Source organism: Acinonyx jubatus, chromosome C1 (assembly GCF_027475565.1).
Source record: "Acinonyx jubatus isolate Ajub_Pintada_27869175 chromosome C1, VMU_Ajub_asm_v1.0, whole genome shotgun sequence".
Classification (NCBI taxonomy): domain Eukaryota; kingdom Metazoa; phylum Chordata; class Mammalia; order Carnivora; family Felidae; genus Acinonyx; species Acinonyx jubatus.
The window spans coordinates 103755936-103775537 of NC_069381.1; the positions used below are offsets into that span (position 1 = coordinate 103755936).

Genomic DNA, 19602 nt, shown 5'->3' on the forward strand with positions numbered 1-19602 from the left:
TTGTTGTTCACAAGCTGGAAAAGAATAATAAAGCCGCAATCAAGATCACACAACACAAGAACGTTTACAAAAGGAAAAAATATTTTGTTTTAAAATCTTTGCTACATGTCATTATTTTTGCCACTGTAAAGCTCAGCACAGATGCCAGCAGTACAGAAATGGCCAACAAGGAAAAAAAAAAAGAAAAAAAACAATCAAAAATAAAACCCTGAAGGAAAAGCAGAAACAAAACCCCCAGAGCATCTTCTCCCTCCCCTCTCCTTCCCCAAAAGCCCTATAATAACTGTACAATATTATAGTCCTGATCACATTTAAAAACAATTATTAAAAACAAGGATTCCATTGGAAACTCAACTTTTTGGCTTGTTAAACTGTGATATAAATATATATGTATACGGTATGTGTGCACATAGAATAAAAAAATAAACTGTCTCCTTTTCAACTCCACTACCTGGCACCAGACTGGAGACAAAAGGGAGAGAAACCCAGTAATGATGTTCTCTCAGCCTCTCTAAGGCCATCTATGCCCCTCAGTCTCCTATGGCTACGTTTAATATGTCTTCTCCTTATTAATTCAGTCTTGCACTTAAGATACTGGCCTGAGCCAATAAAAAAAAAAAAAGGGGGCTGATACACATGACTGTTACCTGAGGAAGGTACAGAGAGAGTAGTAACCTGTATCTGCATTTATATGGCTATAGTTAACTCTGTGACCCTGTTAGAATGGGAGTCCAGGCCCCATCTATCACATGGATTCATACTCTTGTATCATAGCAAAATCCAATCTTAAGATTGGAGGGAGCAAAGAGGAAGAACTATAGGTCCAAAACAGACCCAAGTCTCAGTTTCTAGTCAGACTGAACTGGGAACGGGATGAAGGAGGCTACTTTGCAAGACATGGTATTTGGTTTAAACTCCAGCAGTGAAGATTTCCCTGGGACTGCTAATCCAAGAAGTTGAGTTTCCATGCAGAAATAACCTCTACAGAACACACATCATATGTGATTCTGACAGAAAAATGCAGCAAGTATGGCCAAGTATGGGGCTTTTAAAAGGGGGTTATCTTCCCACCCTAAACATCTGTAATGTTTCCAGATCTACTCTATAAGGTGAGAGCACCAAAAGCGGGAATGACCCAGCTTTACTACTAAATGTGTTCAATGAGAGACCAACCACATCAAAAGACTTTATATATCTGCTTACAGTTGCATATTGGCTGGGCATAGATGTAAGTGCAGCAAAGACATTTATTTAAATACTCTTTGGCTGCAATACTAAGTGGAAAATACCTAGAAGATTAACTCCTTAGGACTCTTTGAAAATTACATGGAAAAACAAAGATAAAATCTGACACAAATTTTGCATAACTCCCTAATAGGGAGAAACAGACACAGAAACACACATGTGCACACACGTACCGCGTACACACGTGTGCGCACACGCATACGCGTGCGTGCGCGCACATGCCCCCCCCCCCCCCACACACACTCTTTCCTTCTCCCTCTCTCACTTCCTCACTCACCAGGCAGCAGAAAGAGCCAATGCTCACTTCCTAAAGCCATACAGGTAATATGTAACCTACCATGTTTCATGGTCCTCAGATATGAGGACATTTCTCCTCCCCCTAACCTTATTCAGAATTTCTTTCCAAAAACAAGCCACAGTATCCAAGGCAAATAGTGGATGAATGGATGTCAGGTTCTCTAACCTGCCTATTGACCCTAGCACAAATCATTTCTGCATAAATCTCTGGTCAGGAGGTGTAAGGAAAGGCATTCTTAACTTCACCCAGCCTCAGTTTTTCAAAGATCCCCAAAGCCTTTACGATTCCCCCATTTCTTCTCAGAGGCAGGAAGGCAAGGAAAGGCCAGAAGGGGAAGGGGCACACATTAGGGGTGAGGGAAGGGAAGGGAGAGGGACTTTTATTCTCTTTACAGAAAGATTTGCTTTTTAAAAACAAACTGTGACTTTCCTCCCCCACCCCTTATCCTCACCCCAATAGTTCTATTCTGAAAAGGAGGGAAACATAGTTAGGTCAGGAAATTCTTCGTTGTTGTAGCTGTTGCTCTGGTCTCCCAGCATGGACAGCATCTCCTAATAAGAGAAAAAAACAAGTCTGGGTCACACACCTTAATAATCCCTTACATGTACTGAGCTTCTTCCCAACATTCTCCTAAAGCAATGCCCCTGGCCCCACAGTGTCTGTGGGGCTGAACGCCCTGAGCCTTCCCTACTCCCAGCAACTCTCAGACTCCTTTATGACAACTTTGTTTCCTAGTCCCTTCTCTGGCTTCTTCCTACAGTTCCACATTTTCCTTCTTTTCTAGTCCTCCCATATTTTCAAAAGGAGAAAAATCTGCTTGCCACATTTCACATAACCCCCTATGCACATATATGGAGTATCTCTGATCCTATTTGTTTTCCACCAAAACCTGCTTTGCCTCTTTCAACCTCTGTCTTAAACACCTCTTCCTTTGTCCCAAGATTACTCCAATTGCTCTTGCAGTCCCCTCATGACTTAGGTAAATGGGTCTTTAGAGCTATAATCAGTATGTTTACACTCAAGCTACTGTGCAGTGGGGATGTGGCTCTCCTGGAATGGCTAAAATGACTTCCTTAAACATCTTCGCATCACTAACGATGTGCATCACACAGTAAGTACCAGTTAATGACATTTACCTCTACACGTCCCCACTCTGTTTTCTCCTAGGTACTCCCAAACACCTCAATCCATGCTTCCTTCTCTGTCTCTGCTCTCTGTTTCTCTTCCAGTTTCTAACTTTCTGAAGTCTTTTCACCCTCTCACCTGGAAGACCTCAGGCTGGCCAGGTTGCTGTGCTGATGGTTGTTGAACATGTTGCTCGCTAGAACTCGAGCGATGATGAGGCTGCTGGCCCTGCCACTGTGGCCAGACACTTACACCCTCTGCTGTCCGTGTCTGGAATTGTCCTGTAGTCTGTCCAGTCTCAGGAGCTAGAAATACAGCAAAGAAGGACAAACAACTTTAAGCTACTAATTCCACTGGAGAGGAGAAACTATCAATGCCTCTTTTATTTTAAACCCAGCCCCAGATTAATTTTTCTTCTCTGGGTAGCCTTTCCCAAGAGTCTTTTGATCATTTAGATTAAATTTGCATATTATTTAATGTATAATAACTTACGAACTTTTTAATACACGATAAAGTCTTTTTCATGGGGGTATATTTTAAATTCCAAATGGACCGTCACCTGATTTCCCCATAATGAGGTCAGTGCATCCAGGACACAAGAAACTTTGAACCACCAAATTCTTTCTCTTTAGTAGTGTGATTTTCCTGTTACCTTCCTGTCTTTGTTATTATTGTTGTTACTGTTGTTTTGAGAGAGAGAGAGACAGGGAGAGTGTGCAAGTGGGGGAGGCAGAGAGAGAGGGAGAGAGAGAGAATCCCAAGCAGGCTCTGTGCCCAGCACAGAGCCCCACGCGGCATCATCTCACAACAGTGAGATCATGATCTGAGCGGAAATCAAGAGTCAAATGCTTAACCAACTGAGCCGCCCAGGCACCCCCGCCCTCCTTTCTAATCTGAACTCACCGAAGTTGGATCCACGATTGGTGAGACTAGGGTAGGCAGCAGCACCAGGTGACGCAGTTGAAGCACCAGGGAGGGACATGGGGCTGAAGGAGGACGGAGTCTGAAAGCTGCCCACACCAAACTGGGAAGAACGAGTCTTGGCTGTAGCCTGAGTAGCCACCTGCTGAAAGAGAGAAACATTATTGTTCATGCCATTCCTATGAGTCAACCCTCTGTCAATCACTGGATTTCTTCTGAGCCAAGCTCATCATTTATTTTTTACTCTATACTTCTTCTTATGTATGTATGTATCTATAATTTACACCCAAGTTAGTTAGCATAGAGTTCAATAATGTTTTCAGGAGTATATTCCAGTGATTCATCCCCTAGGTACAACACCCAGTGCCCATCCCAACAACTGTCTTCCTTAATGCCCCTTACCCATTTAGGCCATCCCCCCACCCACAGCCCCTCCAGAACCTTCAGTTTGTTCTCTGTATTTAAGAGTCACTCTATATTTCTTCCAATTAATGCCAATCTCCTATGACAAAGTACAAAACAAAAACAACAACAACAACAAAAACCACAAAGAACTATGGGACTAATAAACTATACATTCAGAGTTGTGACAATTTTTTCCAATTATTTGCTTACACACTTTTTTATGCATTTGAGATCATACTTCATACAATAATTTTGTAGTATGCTTTTTGGTTGGGGATTTTTTATTTAAAATATTACTGTGTTGGGGTGCCTGGGTGGCTCAGTTGGTTAAGCATCCAACTCTGATTTCGGCTCAGGTCACGATCTTGCAGTTCATGAGTTTGAGACCCATGTCAGGCTCTCCGCTGACAGTGTGGAGCCTGCTTGGGATCCTCTCTCTCTCTCTCTCTGCCCCTCCCCCACTGGCATGCATGTGCTCTCTCAAAATAATAAACTTAAAAAATTACTGTGCTATGTAAGCATACATGAATATATGAAACAGCAGTAGCTTTAATCTTAACATATATATGTTATATAAGGTTTTTCAACACATTTTTTTGGTAAATAGACATCATTGCGTGTAAATTAGTAGTTTTCTCCTTTGCTCCTGTACTTTGTAGTACTAACCAAAATGGAAACTCAGAATTGATTCCAAAACAAATATGTAAATGAAACCTGTTTAACATGTTCTTCTATATGAGCAATTCTGATTTAAAGTGAATATGTGAAAACCACAAACTCTGATATTTGGGGATTATCTATTATTTTAATTATTTAGCTACTCCCCACAAAAAGAAAAATTGGAAGGTAGGGGCTGGGAAGAAGATTTCTAAGACAGATGACAATAATTTTACATATGGAAAAAAGCCCAAACAAATAAACAAAAACTAGTACATAGGGGACAGACAGACACTTTACCTGGGCAGAGAAGCCTGGGCGGGTGCTAGGGGTCCAAGTTGGGGCTGCTCCTTGGGGTGGGTTGGAGTGGCGGGAAATCTGGGCCAACATCTGCCCTGCAGAAGCTGATGGCTGGACGATGGTTACAGGAGAGGCCAGACCACTATTTCTAGGAATGAACACATAGTGCAGTAAAAGATTGAAAGGATGGGTTTACCACAAAATCTAGGTATCACAGGACAATCTAGTACTATCCCTAGATCCCCTTGACTTCTCTGGGATTAAGGAATTCTTAATAACAGAATTTGAAAAGATGAGAAAACTGACAGTCACACACTGATCTGGACACAGAGAGATGGAACCTATAACATAGCAACAGGACAGGTGCAAAGAAATAGGGGGAAGAAAAGCCAGCTTGCCTTGTCTTAAGCCCTACAAGTTCCACTGCTTTGTCTGAAATAACCAGAGAAAGCTAGGGAAGAACAAAACTTGGATTCAGCAACTGAATGCCTCAGTTGCCCCCTAAAGCAGCACATACATAAAGGGCTCACCTGAAATTCTCTGCCGGCCGGGGGGTAGGAGGGAATGTGTTGCCCTGTGAGAATAGCTGTTGGGTAGCAGGGACAGTGCTGGAGGAGATGCCTTTACTCTGATCTGTGGACCAAAAGGAGCAGGGGGAGGGCCAGTCAAGGGGCTGTAGTACATTAGTCCAGCAAGTTCCTATTTACTCATGAGGTATTATGATTAAGTAGAAAGATGTTGGGCAGTAGTAGGCACATCAGTAAGTGATCTAAATGAGAATTTAAGAGGAGAATGAGGAAGAAACATACCTGCATTGATGTTAGAATAGATTTCTGAAAATCTTGGATCTCTATCCTGGGCAAACAGACTATCTGACTTCTCAAGGGGCTTACTGTGTTCTGGCCCTGTGGTTGTTACAGGCTGAACAGAAACCTGTGGGATACGATGATAAAAACAACCATGAAAAATGTAACATGACAATTCAATAACCCTAACATACACATACACTCTAACTGGCACTAGGGGACATTTCCTAAGGAAATGCTCATGCCTCTTCAAAAAAAGACACACTTACCTGGGAATGATTGTAGCCAGCCAGTCCATCTCTTCCTGATACCACATCCAATTCTGTTTGCTGTTGCTGCTGCCTATATGTTTAAAGGCCAGGAAGAAGAGAAAGATTTTTTTTTTTTTTTTTTTTTTTTAATAAATCTGGGGAAAAAAATCTCCCCTGGCCAGCAGAGAATTTCAGGTAAGTCCCTGAAAGCAAACAAACAAACAAACAAACAAATGGGACTGCAGATACCCACTACCCAGGCTCATCAATAAAGAATTCTTCCACCATTTCTCACCTGGATGCCAACTGCCCTGAGCCCATCTCCAAGGGTAAATTAGCTGTGGGACCTAGCTGTGGTCTCTGGATTGTGTTGGACAGTGTAGGCCTTGGTTCCTGGCTGGAGTTCCTGGGAAAATGGGAGAGCAGACAGAACAGAGGGGAATAAAAGGGTCAGGCACTGTTTAAGCTATATACATTTACTTATAGGTGAGGCAATAACTAATAAATTCCACTTAGAAGTCTAATCCTTTAAATAACCTGTGACTTCAGATTCAGCAAATACTTTATACCATGGACAACAAGGTACAAATAAAAACTGTGTCCCATGGCACAATGGTTTATCCTGTTTGGGTTTGAACTCCTTCTAGGTATACAATACCTAGTTGGTATACATGTGTATATCCGTACACCGTGTTTTTAAAAAGCATAAGTAAAAAAACTGACAATACATACACAAACATCAACAAAGGCTCTTTTGGGGGATGCCTGGCTAGCTAAGTCAGTAAAGCATGAGACTCCATCTCAGAGCTAGGAGCTCAAGCCCCACAGTGGGCACAGAGTCTACTAAATAAATAAATAAATAAATACATACATACATACATACATACATACCACAAAGAGTCTTTTTGGATAGTGAGAAAAATTTCCCCTCTCTTTATAAGTTTTCCATACTTTCTAAATTTTATGTAAAAATATTTATTTTAAAAATATTAAGAATTAATTAAAATAAATAGTGGTGGGGAAAACAGTATGTAAAAATGAGGAACACTATTATTTCCAGAAACAAGTTCTTAAAAGGACTGAAAATTTTCTAAATTTAAACAAAATGGAGACACAAAACAACGGTTGTTCTGTAATATAAAGATGCAAAAACAGAAAGAAAATTACAGTGAACATGACCATATATCCGAGTCCTGAGTAAATAGAAATTTCTAACTCAATCCACTCTGTTATACTAATTAGAAAAGAATATTAAAAGACCTAAAATTAGAAGAACACAGACTCAGCATTGTCACAAGGTATTTGATAATTATTTCTAAGCATATCTTCAAGAGCTAAGCTCAAGGGCAATTCTATATAGCTAGACTAAGTGGAAAAGTAGTAACCTGACAACTGACATCCACTTATAATAAAAAAGATAGTAAGAATGTGGAGAAACTGGAATCCTCATTAAATTGCTGATGGAAATGTAAAAGGGTACTGAAGCTTTGGAAAACAGTTTGGCAATTCCTCAAAAAATTAAACACAGAGTTACCAAGTAACCCAGCAGTTCTACTCTTAGGTATACACCCAAGAGAACAAAAACATCCACATAAAGACTGGTACATAAATGTTCATAGCCATGTTCCAAATAGCCAAAAAGTAGAAATAACCCAATGACCATCAACTAATGAATGGATAAACAAAATGTATCCCCATATAAAGGAATATTATTTGGCAATAAAAAAAAAATGAAGTACAGATAAATACTACAAGAGAGGACCCTTAAAACATTATACTAAGCGTTAAGAGGCCAGTCATAAAGAATCATGTATTATATGATTCCATGCATATGAAACGCCTAGAATAGACAAATCTATAGAGACAGAGAGTAGATTAGTTGTCATAAGGGCTTGGGAGTGGGGAGGATGACTGTTAATGAGTACAGAATTTCTTTTAGGGGGAATGAGCATGTACTGAAATTAGATTGTAGTAATAGCTGTACAACCCTGTGACATACTAAAAAAATTATACACTTTAAATGGGTGAACTATATGGTACATGCAATCTATAACTCAATAAAACTGGTTTTTACAAAGTTGAGGAAGAAAAACTCAAAAAGAAAGGAATGAGGAACAGAAACTAACAAAAGTGGACATAGATAGCTCTGCTCTCAGCGACAGTCCATGAGCCAAATCCAGTCCATTGTCTGTTTTTGTAAATCAAAGTCTGTTGGAACATAGCTATCTTTGTTCATTTCATTTGTTTAGGACTCTTTTCATGCTACAATAGCAGGGGTTAGTAACTGCAATAGAGACCATATGCCTCACAAAGCTAAAATAATTATTATCTGTCCTTTTACAAAAAAAGTTTAGAGACACCTGCTCTAGAGGAAAATCCTACCAGAATAGAGCAATAAACCGGTGTAGAAAACAATATGTTTTCTGGGGGCACCTGGGTGGCTCAGTCGGTTAAGCATCCGACTCCGGCTCAGGTCAGGATCCTGCAGTTTGTGAGTTCTAGCCCTCCGTCAGGCTCTGTGCTAACAGCTCAGAGCCTGGAGCTAGCTTCAGTTTCGGTGTCTCCCTCTTTCTCTGCCCTCCCCCGCTTATGCTCTGTTTCTCCCTGTCTCTCAAAAATAAATAAATGTTTTTAAAAAATTAAAAAAACAAAACAATATCCTTTCTAGAAGGGGATGAAACAAAGTTGAAATACAAACCCTTCACATCTTAGAACCTACTCTTTTAAGCTACTGTTTGTTAAAATCTTATTCTACCTGGATGAATTACTCTAAATTCTATAGTAAGCTAAAGATGAGGAACTTCAAACTAATGGTGTTTACTACCACAAAAGTAGAAATGGAGGAGACAGCTTGGTAAGGCTAAGCAGATTTGGCCCAGGAGAAATACCCAATATTGGTAAAGGCCTTTATGGTACATACTTCACATTGGTGTTGGTACAGATGATGTACTCAATTTCATCTGAGTAAGGGTTCTGGAAAGTAAAGGAGCTGGTTCTCATCCAGAGCCATTCCCGGTTCTTAGACCGGAACCGGAACATGACAGACAGCACCTGGCCTTTTAACTTCACCACCTGAAAAAGTTTTCATGCTATCAGTGAAACCCACAAAAAATTTTCTTTAGAATTTTTTTTTAATTTCCCATTTCTACAAACCTAAGATTCTTGTGTCACTGTCCTTGAAATATACCAGTCTCTTTCAATGTTACAGATAAAACAATATGCACAGTGAAAACTTAGTGCTAAATAATGAGAGGTATATTTATTTTCTTCCTAGAGTCCTAAGTAGCTATCTGACCACTTTAGTCAAAGTCAAACAAAAGAAACAATTTTTTCCAGGAGAGTAAAGACTGTTTCCCCACTTCCCTTGGAAAGTCCCATAAAGATATGCTGATCTAGCTTTACAAGTCTATACTAGAAATTTGTAGTTTGACACTGAAATAGCTTACATGTTGCTCCTCAATCCTAGGTTCTTCCCACTCCAAACCTGAGGACTTCTGTTTTCACAGCATCCATGGAGATTTCTATTAAAACTAAATTGGCTTTAGTTTTGCTTTGCTTTTGTTTTTTAAAAGAAAGTAATCATGGGAAAAAATTACCTTTGACTCTCCCTCCCTAACAATAAAAAAATAATATTTGCAGCTAACAGTTATTTTGTACTTACTATACATTGAGCACTGGGCTCTGTGCTTTTCTATTTTTTTTGTTTAGAACATTAACAACATGATAAAAAAGAAATATGAGTTACTGCATTTTAATAATACTAAGCAGCCTTTAACTCTTACATGTGCTTACTCTGTAATATATACAGAATGAATATGACATCTATACACAACTAAGTACTGGCTTTGAAAACCTGCTTATTGCAGTATATATCTATTCCAATGAGATATAAGCCCAATGCTTCACAATACCTACTTTATGTATATATTTTTTAAGAAAAGGTGGTAACATTTGTATTTAAGCTGCAAACAGTGTGGAAATAACTGGTGATGTTACAAGCTGACTGAGAAATAATTACAGCAGAAAATGGAAAGTACTTCACTTAGTAATAAAATGGCACATTTTAAACACACACACACACACACACACCCCTTGTACAAATCAAGTGTAAAACACTTGGTTACTACAGTAACTGAAATGGAAGAGAAAAAAAGGAAAACAAGCTTCATTGGAAATAACTAAATTTATTACTGAAAAATAAATATAAATTCAACTGGACTTAAATAGCAATATCAGGAAATCAGCAACCAAGTAAGCAGCTGGAGACCACACATTAAAAAGCACCTTTTTATCTAGGTACTCTAAAGTCACAGTAGCAACTAATGTCAGAATAATAACTTTGAGATTATACAGTGTGTAATGAGTCATTAAAGCTGTTTTGGAATAAACATTTTCCACAAGAGAGAAAATAATAGTCTATGGCCAAAAGTGTCAAGAATTCAGAATTCAAGGATTTAAAATATACTGTACAATATCTTCTCACACTAAAGGTCCATGTCCTTAGTTTTGAATGGATTCAACAGAAGTCAGAATGGTTTTCAGAATGGTTTTTCTGAGCCTACACATATACGAAATGTGATTTTTCTGTGAGCTGCAGCGGAGTACAAGGAACTGGTAATGCTGAGGACTCAGGAGACAGACATTTCACTGCCATCTTCTGATTTTCTATAGAAGTTGGGTTATACATGGGGCACCTTGGTGGCTCAGTCGGTTGGGCATCCGACTTCGGCTCAGGTCATGATCTCACAGTTTGTGAGTTTGAGTCCCATGTCGGGCTCTGTGCTGACAGCTCAGAGCCTGGAGCCTACTTCAGATTCTGTGTCTCCCTCTCTCTCTGCCCCCTCCCCTGCTAACGCTCTGTCTCTGTCTCTCAAAATGTATAAATGTTAAAAAAAAAAAAAAAAAAAAGTTGGACTATGTGCTTTAAATGCATTGCCTTATTTAATATTCCCAACAATCCTCTGAATTTAAGTACTGTTCTTATACCTATTGTATTCCTAAGGACACTACTGAGGCTTAAAGAGGGAAATTAGTCTAATCTAAGAATGCTTCCTAAAGCCAAATCTGTACTAAAATTAAATTCACCAGATATTTTCAGAATCTAGCGCCTGAAAATAACAATTGAGTCAGCTTACAACTAAGAGTTAACTCTTGCCTTTTGGCTCCCTTAGCAGTGCCATGCAGGCTGGCAAGAACAGACGCTTTATAAAAGGGCAAAAAGGCAGCCAAGAAGAAAGTGGTTGATCCATTTTCTAAGAAAGACTGGTATGATGTGAAGGCACTGGATATAAGAAATACTGGAAAAACACTAGTCATGAGAAATCAAGGAATCAAAATCTCATCTGATGGCCTCAAGGGTCATGTTTTTGAAGTGAGCCCTGCTGATCTGCCATGAATGATAAAGTTGCATTTATAAAATTCAAGCTAATTACTGAGGATGTTCAGGGCAAAAACTGCCTAATTTCTATGGCATAGATCTTACCCATGAGAAAATGTGTTCCATGGTCAAAAAATGGCAGACAATGATTGAAGCTCATGTTCATGTTAAGACTACTGATGGCTATTTTCTTAGTCTATTTTGTGTTGGTTTCACTAAAAAACACATAAATCAGATTAATCAGAAGACCTCTTATGCTCAGCACCGACAGGTCCGCCAAATTCAGGAAAAGATGGCAGAAATCATAACCTGAGAGGTGCAGACAAATGACTTCAAAGAAATGGTAAATAACTGATTGCAGATAGCATCAGAAAAGACATAGAAAAGGCTTGCCAATCTATTTATCCACTTCATGATGTTTTTAACTGTTAGGTAAAAATGCTGAAGAAGCCCAAGTTTGAATTGGAAACGCTCATGGAGCTTTATGGTTAAGGAATTAGTTTTGGAAAAGCCACTGGGGATAAGACTGGTACTAAAGTGGGACGAGCTGGTGGATATGAGAATATCTACAAAATCTGTTTAAAATTCAGACATTTAATGGTGACAAAAAATCTTACTTGTGATGTTTAAAAAAAAAGCCATTGACTCTTACTTATCTATAAAACAACTAAGAAATGAATATTTCTACTAGCATCCACAGTTCGGTGAGGACTAAAGTATTTTAAATACTTTAAAGAGTCTTTTGGATACAGCTAGCTAGATATAAGACAGTGAGTAGCCAAAGCCAAAATATGGCCATTATCCATAGTTTCAAAATACCAGTCCTTTTCTCTTTTCTGTTCCTTAAAAATACAGGCTATGTACCAAACATAAGATTATGGTGGTGCCTGTCACAGTACTCCGTCAGTGGTCAATAAATATTTGAGGAATTAATATGATAACAAATATTAAATAAAAATATTAGTCAGATCCAAACCAGGGGAGAAAGTTACCTGTTGGAAGCTGTCTCTTAGAAGCTGTTGGTCTTCAGGATGACAGAATTCCACAATATTCTTTCCTAAGAGTTCCTAAAAATGGAAAAGAAGAGTAAGATGGACACTTTTATGATCATCTAACTTCATGGCCCATCAGCAAAGGACTTGGATTTTATTTCTCCTGTCTTTATCCCAGGATTACAAGTGAGGAGGAAAAACAAACAAACAAAACCAAAATACAGAATCTGCTAAGCAAATGGCCTCTAGAACATTTTTCTTTTTCAGAACATCATTTACTTTAACTGCATTTTTATAGATTTGAGGTCTAATGTACAACATATAATTCACTCATTCTAAATCTACAATTTGATGGTCTCTAACATATTTATACTGTTGTGCAACTACCATTATTAGCACAATCCAGTTTTAGAATATGTCCACTGCCCCCAAAAGTTCCCTTGTGCCTGTTCGTAGTCAACACCCGCTCCCAATCTCCTAGCCAACCAGTGAGTGATCTGCTATTTTAGTGCTGCCTTTTCTAGAAATTTCATACAAATGGAATTATATAATATGTAGTTTTTTGTGTCTAGCTTCTTACAATTAACTTAAGATTTTTGGAGTTCATGTATGTTGTTGCATGTATCAAAAGTATATTCCTTCTTATTGCTCAGCAGTATTCTAACATGAAGGTATCACAGTTTGTGTATCCTTGAGTTTTCCCACTTTGGGGCTATTATGAAATACAACTGTGAATAAAAATCTTTCTTTATGGGCACATATGTTTCATTTCTCTTAAGTAAATACTTATGAGTGCAACTGCTACATTGTAGAGTAAGTCACATTTAATTTTTTATGAAACTGTTTTTCCATTTTTCCAAAACGTTTTTCCAAAGTGACTATGCCATCGTACATGTCTACCAACAACATGTGATGGTTTCAATTTCCCCACATTCTCACAACACTTTTTAAAAAAAATGTTTATTTTGAAAGAGCATGAGTATTTGCACATGCGTGTGGGGGAGGTACAAAGGGAGAGGGTGAGAGAGAATCCCAAGCAGGCTCCGCACTGTTGGCGCAGAGCCCAATGTGAGGCTCAATCTCACTAAGTGTGAGATCGTGACCTGAACTGAAATCAAGAGTCAGATGCTCAACTGACTGAGCCACCCAGGTGCCCCACTTTTTGATAATATTGGACATATAGTGGTATCTCACTGTGGTTTTAATTTGTACCTTCCTATTGACTAATGATGATGAGCATCTTGGTTTTTTGTTTGTTTGTTTTTGTTTTTTAAGATTTTCTTTTTAAGTAATTGCTATACCCAACATGGAGCTCAAACTTACAACCCTGAGATCAACAGTTGCATGCTCCCCTGACTGAGCAGCCAGGTGCCCCATGATGAACATCTTTTTATATGCCATTCCTATTGCTTCTTTGGTGAAATGTCTATTCAAATCTTGTGCCCCTTTTTTACTGGCTGTTTATCTTAATGAGTTCTGAGAGTTCTTTTATATATTCTGGATACCAATTCTTTTATAAGAAATCTTTGCCTAACTTAAGATCACAAAGATATTCTCCTATATTCTTCTAGAAGTTTTATAACTTTAGCTCTCATGCATTTACGTCTTTGAGTTGATCTTTGTGCATGGTGTGGGTAAGAGTTTACATCCTTTTGAGGTGGGTGGATATCCAACTTTTCCATCACCATCTGTTAGAAAGACTTCTTTTCCCTGCTTAATTGTTGGCATCTTTTTGGAAAATCATCTGACCATAAATGTGAAAAGACACTCTACTCTGGTTCTATTGATCTATATACCTATCTTTACATTGCTCCCACACTACCTTGATGACAACTATGTGACAGATGATGAATCAGGTAGTGATTCCAACTTCGTTCTTTTTTTCCAAGACCTCTTCTTTACCAACTTCTTCACAGAACCATAATCGGAAGTCCCTCCTGGTCATATGGCTTTGAAAGTTTGTATAATGACTTATTTCTCAACTCTGGGTATAGCTTCCTAGTCTGTTGAATGAGAAATCTCAATAAAGGAGCACCTGGATGGCTCAGTCGGTTAGGTGTCTGACTTCAGCTTGAGTCCTGATCTCACAGTTCATGAGTTTGAGCCCTGCATCAGGCTCTGTGCGGACAGCTCAGAGCCTGGAGCCTGCTTCAGATTCTCTGTCTCCCTGTCTCTCTGTCCCTTCCCTGTTCACACTGTCCCTCTCTCTCAAAAATAAATGGATATTAAAAAAAATTTTAATAAAAAATTTTCAATAAAATCATAACTGGTGCCAAATCTGCATATTTTGTGGGTTACTATGTACCTAGGTGACTACAAAAATTACCTAACAATGGTCATACCATTATAAAAATTAAAATGACACTTTTGCATTATTATTATCTATATTAATATCAACAAGAAAAAATAAATACACATTCATGCCTGCTGTCCCAACCTGGTTTCACAAGATGTATTTTTCTAGGTTAGATGAATAACACTGGCAGGAAGCGGAGAATAAACTTAGCTACTGATAGAATAGGATCATCTCTTTTTTTCTGACCTGCGGCTAACATGTTTTGGCTATTCTGGAATTACATGACTGAATAATCTAAACAAAGCCAAGGTAAACAGGTTTAAGTATTAGTGGTGTAACAGCTGTACCTCCTCACCTGTGGTTGATAGCCAACAGTAGCCACACAGCGGTGATCCACAAAAGTGAAGATCCCCTCAATGTTGTGCCGAGAGATGAACTCTGTTGGTTGACAAACGTTACTCATGTCTGTACAGTTGGGAGAACTGGTTACCTGAAAGTAAAGAGATAAAAACAAGATAAAACGATTCCATTCTTTATAGATGCGTTTCCCATGTCCTCGTGATCATATACATAAACACGAGGATCACAGTTTAAGGAATTTCTGTGCTTTCACATCTCACTCAGAAAGGAAAAAATTACAATCACAATTAGAGAGACCAAGAGGCCTAGCTTCACCCCCACATCTGTACTCTTTACCAACTCTGTAAAAAAGATAAGAATTCATTCAACCAAAATTCACCTACTGTCATTCAGCTTGGCTGTGCTGTGTTCATTATTCAGATTGGAAAATTATAGTCTCCGGTAACCAAGAAACTTATCTAACTTTATGGGAAGAATCAAAATACTTCCACTTCTCTAGTCATGTAATGACAAAATGAAAAGATCTCTCTTCTCCTGATAGAAGCAGAAGAAATTAGTTGGAAATAGAAAATTCAGCACTTGTAAAGGTCAAAGTATGAAAGATAAAGGGAAAAGATCTCCCTCCTCTTCTCATCCTTTTCAGATTCTTCTAAATCTAAGAGAAGCAAACTATGAATGCCATATTTTTCCAAATATCTAGAGTTTTATATAATTCTTCATTTATATTCAGAGAGTAAAATAAAAATAACATGAACAAGTCCTGAGGAGATTTCTTCTCACTGAATAGGGATGATATAGGACTTCCAGGGAAGATGGTGGAGCAGGAGGACCCTAAACTCACCTTGTCCCATGGATACAACTAGATAAAAGCCACATCAGTGTAAATAATCCAGAAAATGACCCAAAGGCTGGCAGAACAAACTCTCCACAGCTACGTAGAGAAGAGGCCACACTTAAGAGGGTAGGAAGGGTAGAGATGCAATTAGGAGCTAAACAGACCCACTAAGCGGACCTGTGTGACTGTCAGCAGGAGGGAGAGAAACATACTCTCACACAGCAGAGCCCCTATGGGGAAGACAAATCCCCATAACATTTGGCTTTGAAAACCAGAGGGGTGGAATTTCAAGAATTCTTACAAATAGCAGGGCTTAAAACCTGGAACACTAAAAATCAGCAATCTCAAGGGAAAGCTGGGAGGGCAAGAGGAAACTAAGTCCCTGCTCTTAAAGAAACAGCACAACAAACAGTCCCAGGGAGATACAGCATGGAAGCAGCACTATGAAAAACACCTGAGGTATACAGGAAGGAGATTTGTTTACTAACTTCAGAGGATGTGCTGGAGGGGCAGGGATCATCTGAAAACTTCTCCAGGAACAATGGAGCTTGCTGGTGCCGTTACCTTCCTCCACCCCCCAGCACAAGCAGACACCTGCAGGAGCAGTGGGGTACCAACACTCATTACTTCACTTACGAACAGTGTGCCCCACCCAGGCACACCCCCTCCAGCCAGGCTGCAGCTCCAGGTTTCCTCCCATAGCAGAACCCTGCAAACCTTGTGAACACCTCGCACTCTGCTCATGCATCCTCCCGTGGCTGAGTGCTATTTATCTCTGGCAAATGTCTGGTCAGACTCAACTTAAGGCCACGGTGGCCCCAGACTAGCCTACTAACAACACAGGGACCAAACCTGCCCACAATGGACAAAGAGCCATTGCAGACGACTGGACCGAAGCAAAAGCAGCCCAGCCACAATAGCGGGGCACACACAGGAGACACCCCTAAAGTGTCAGGTTCTGGGGAACAGGGACACTGCACTGCAGGGCACTACAGAACCCCTTTTTCATAAGGCCACTACTTTCAAGAGCAGGAGATGTAGCTGCCTTTCCTAATACATAGAAACAGACAGAGGAATATGTTCCAAATGAAATAACAGGACAAAATCACAGCAAGAGACCTAAACAAAACAGAGATAAAGTAATATGCCTGATAGAGAATTTAAAGTAATGGACATAAAGATACTCACTGGACTTGAGAAAAGAGTGGAGTACCTCAGTGAGACCCTTAACAAAAAGACAGGAAACATAAAAAAGAAACAATCAGAGATGAAGAACTCCATAACTGAAATTAAAAATACACTAGATGGAATAAATAGTAGACTAGAGGAAGCAGAAAAATGAATCAGTAACCTGGAGGATAGAATAATGGGAAGCAATCAAGCTGAACAGGAAAGAGGGAAAACATAAATAAATAAAAAATGAAAATGGCCTTAGGGAACTCAGTCATGCCAGCAAGCTTAAGAACATTCACATTATAGGGATCCCAGAAGGAGAAGGGAGAGAAAAAGGGGCAGAAAATTTATTTGAATAAATAATAGCTGAAAACTTCCAAATTTCTGGGAAAGGAAATAGGAATCCAGATCCAGAAGGCACAGAGATTCCCCAATAAAATCAACCTAGGGAGGTTCACACCAAGACATACAATAATTGGCAAAAAGTAGAAAAAAAAAATTTTAAAGCAGCAAGAAGAAAAAAAGAAAAGGATAACAGTTACATATAAAGGAAAACCATAACATAATCAGTAGATTTTTCAAAAGAAACTTTGTACACCAGAAGGGAGCAGCATGATATATTCAAAGTATTGAAAAGAAAAAACCCTGCCACCAAGAATACTCTATCCAACAAGGCTATCATTCACAATTGAAGGACAGATAAAGTTTCCCAGACCAACAAAAGTTACAGAAATCATGACCACTAAGCCAACCTTACAAGAAATGTTAAAGGGGGCTCTTTAAGACAGTAAGGAGGAGTAAAAAAAGTAGGAAACACAAAAGCAGTAAAATTAAGTAGGTTTATAAATATCAGTCCAGGGATTCACAAAATAGAAGAATGTAAAGTATAATAAAGAATGGGTTCAAACTTAAGTGACCATTAACTTAATATAAGCTACTATATGCAAAAGATGTTATACACAAACCTAATGGTGACCACAAATTAAACCAGTAATAGATATGCAAAAAATAAAGGAATCCAAGTATATCATTAAATAAAGCCAACAAACCATCATTAGAGGAGAGAGCAAGAGAAGAAACAAAGCACAGGCTTCACCCCCAACATGAGGCTTGAACTCACAACTCTGAGATCAAGAGTCAGATGCTCCACCACCGACTGAGCCAGCCAGGCACTCCAAGAATTACCTTCAATGTAAATGGACTAAATGCTCCAATCAAAAGACACAGTGTGACAATATATAAAAAACAAGACCCATCTATATGCTGCCTATTAGAGACTCATTTGTGACCTAAAGACATATGAAGACTGAAAGTGAAGGGAAAAGCATTTATCTCTCATGCAAATGGAAGTGAAAAGAAATAGGGTAGCAATATTTATATTGGACAAAATAGATTTTAAAACAAAGACTATAACAAGAGACAAAGAAAGACACTATATAATCACAAAAGGAATAAACCAACAAGAAGACTGAACAATTGTAAGTATTTATGCACTCAACATATTGGAAGCACCCAATATATAAAGCAGCTAATATATTATATAAAAGAAGTAATCTGTAGTAATACAGTAACAGCAAAGGACTTTAACATGCTACTGTCTTGAATGGATAGATCATCCAAACAGAAAATCAACAAGCAAACAGTGGCTTTGAATGACACATTGGACCAGATGGATCTAACAAATATATTCAGAATGCTCCATCCTATAACAGTAGAATACACATTCTTTTTAAATCCTAGAAGAGAGCACAGGAAATAATTTCTTTGACATTGGCCACAGCAACATTTTTTTTAGATATGGCTCCTGAGGCAGAGGAAACAAAAGCAAAAATAAACTACTGGGACTACATCAAAATAAAAAAGCTTCTGCACAGCAAAGAAAACAACCAAAAAAACTAAAAGACAACCTACTGAATGGGAAAAGCTATTTGCAAATGACATATCCGATAAAGAGTTCGTATCTAAAATATATAAAGTACTTATACAACCCAACACCAAAAAACAAAAAAAACAAAAAAACCCCACCCAAATAATCTAACCAAAAAATGGGAGAAGACATGAACAGACATTTCTCCAAAGAAGACATACTGATGGCCAACAGACCCATGAAAAGATGCTCAACACCACTAATCATCAGGGAAATGGAAATCAAAACCACAATGAGATACTACCTCATATCTGTCAGAATGGCTAAAAATCAAAAACACAAGAAACAACTGTTGGCCAGGATGAAGAGAAAAAGGAACTCCTGTGCAGTGTTGGCGGGAATGCAAAACTGGTGCAGCCACTGTGAAAAACAGTACGGAGGTTCCTCAAAAAATTAAAAAGAGAACTACCATATGATCCAGTAATTCCACTACCGGGCATTTATGCAAAGGATATAAAAACACTAATCTGAAAATATACGTGCACTATGTTTACTGCAGCATTATTTATAATAGCCAAATTATGGCAGCAGCCCAAGTCTCCATCGATAGGTGAATGGATAAAGATGATATGTGTGTGTGTGTGTGTGGGTGTGTATATATATACATATATATATGTACGTGTACACACCCACA

The 19602-nt window shown here is 38.7% G+C and overlaps 1 protein-coding gene and 1 pseudogene across 4 annotated transcripts in view; one reads left to right on the forward strand and one right to left on the reverse strand.

Annotated features, from left to right (window-relative positions):
- Positions 1 to 63: 63 nt before the first annotated feature.
- Positions 64 to 19602, reverse strand: part of ARNT (aryl hydrocarbon receptor nuclear translocator) — a 75375-nt gene continuing 55836 nt past the window's right edge. For 2 of the 4 annotated variants that reach the window (XM_053214761.1, XM_053214764.1), the window contains 11 exons: positions 15029 to 15169; positions 12378 to 12452; positions 8929 to 9080; positions 6304 to 6414; positions 6027 to 6099; positions 5761 to 5884; positions 5482 to 5584; positions 4952 to 5099; positions 3572 to 3734; positions 2807 to 2973; positions 64 to 2094 (listed from right to left, as the gene is read on the reverse strand). In XM_053214761.1, coding sequence (XP_053070736.1) covers positions 2005 to 2094; positions 2807 to 2973; positions 3572 to 3734; positions 4952 to 5099; positions 5482 to 5584; positions 5761 to 5884; positions 6027 to 6099; positions 6304 to 6414; positions 8929 to 9080; positions 12378 to 12452; positions 15029 to 15169 — 1347 coding nt within the window. In that variant the 3' untranslated portion in view covers positions 64 to 2004. The remainder of the gene's footprint in view (positions 2095 to 2806; positions 2974 to 3571; positions 3735 to 4951; positions 5100 to 5481; positions 5585 to 5760; positions 5885 to 6026; positions 6100 to 6303; positions 6415 to 8928; positions 9081 to 12377; positions 12453 to 15028; positions 15170 to 19602) is intronic. The other 2 variants (XM_053214763.1, XM_053214762.1) reach the window with 2 other exon arrangements.
- Positions 10937 to 12015, forward strand: LOC106979926 (40S ribosomal protein S3a-like; annotated as a pseudogene).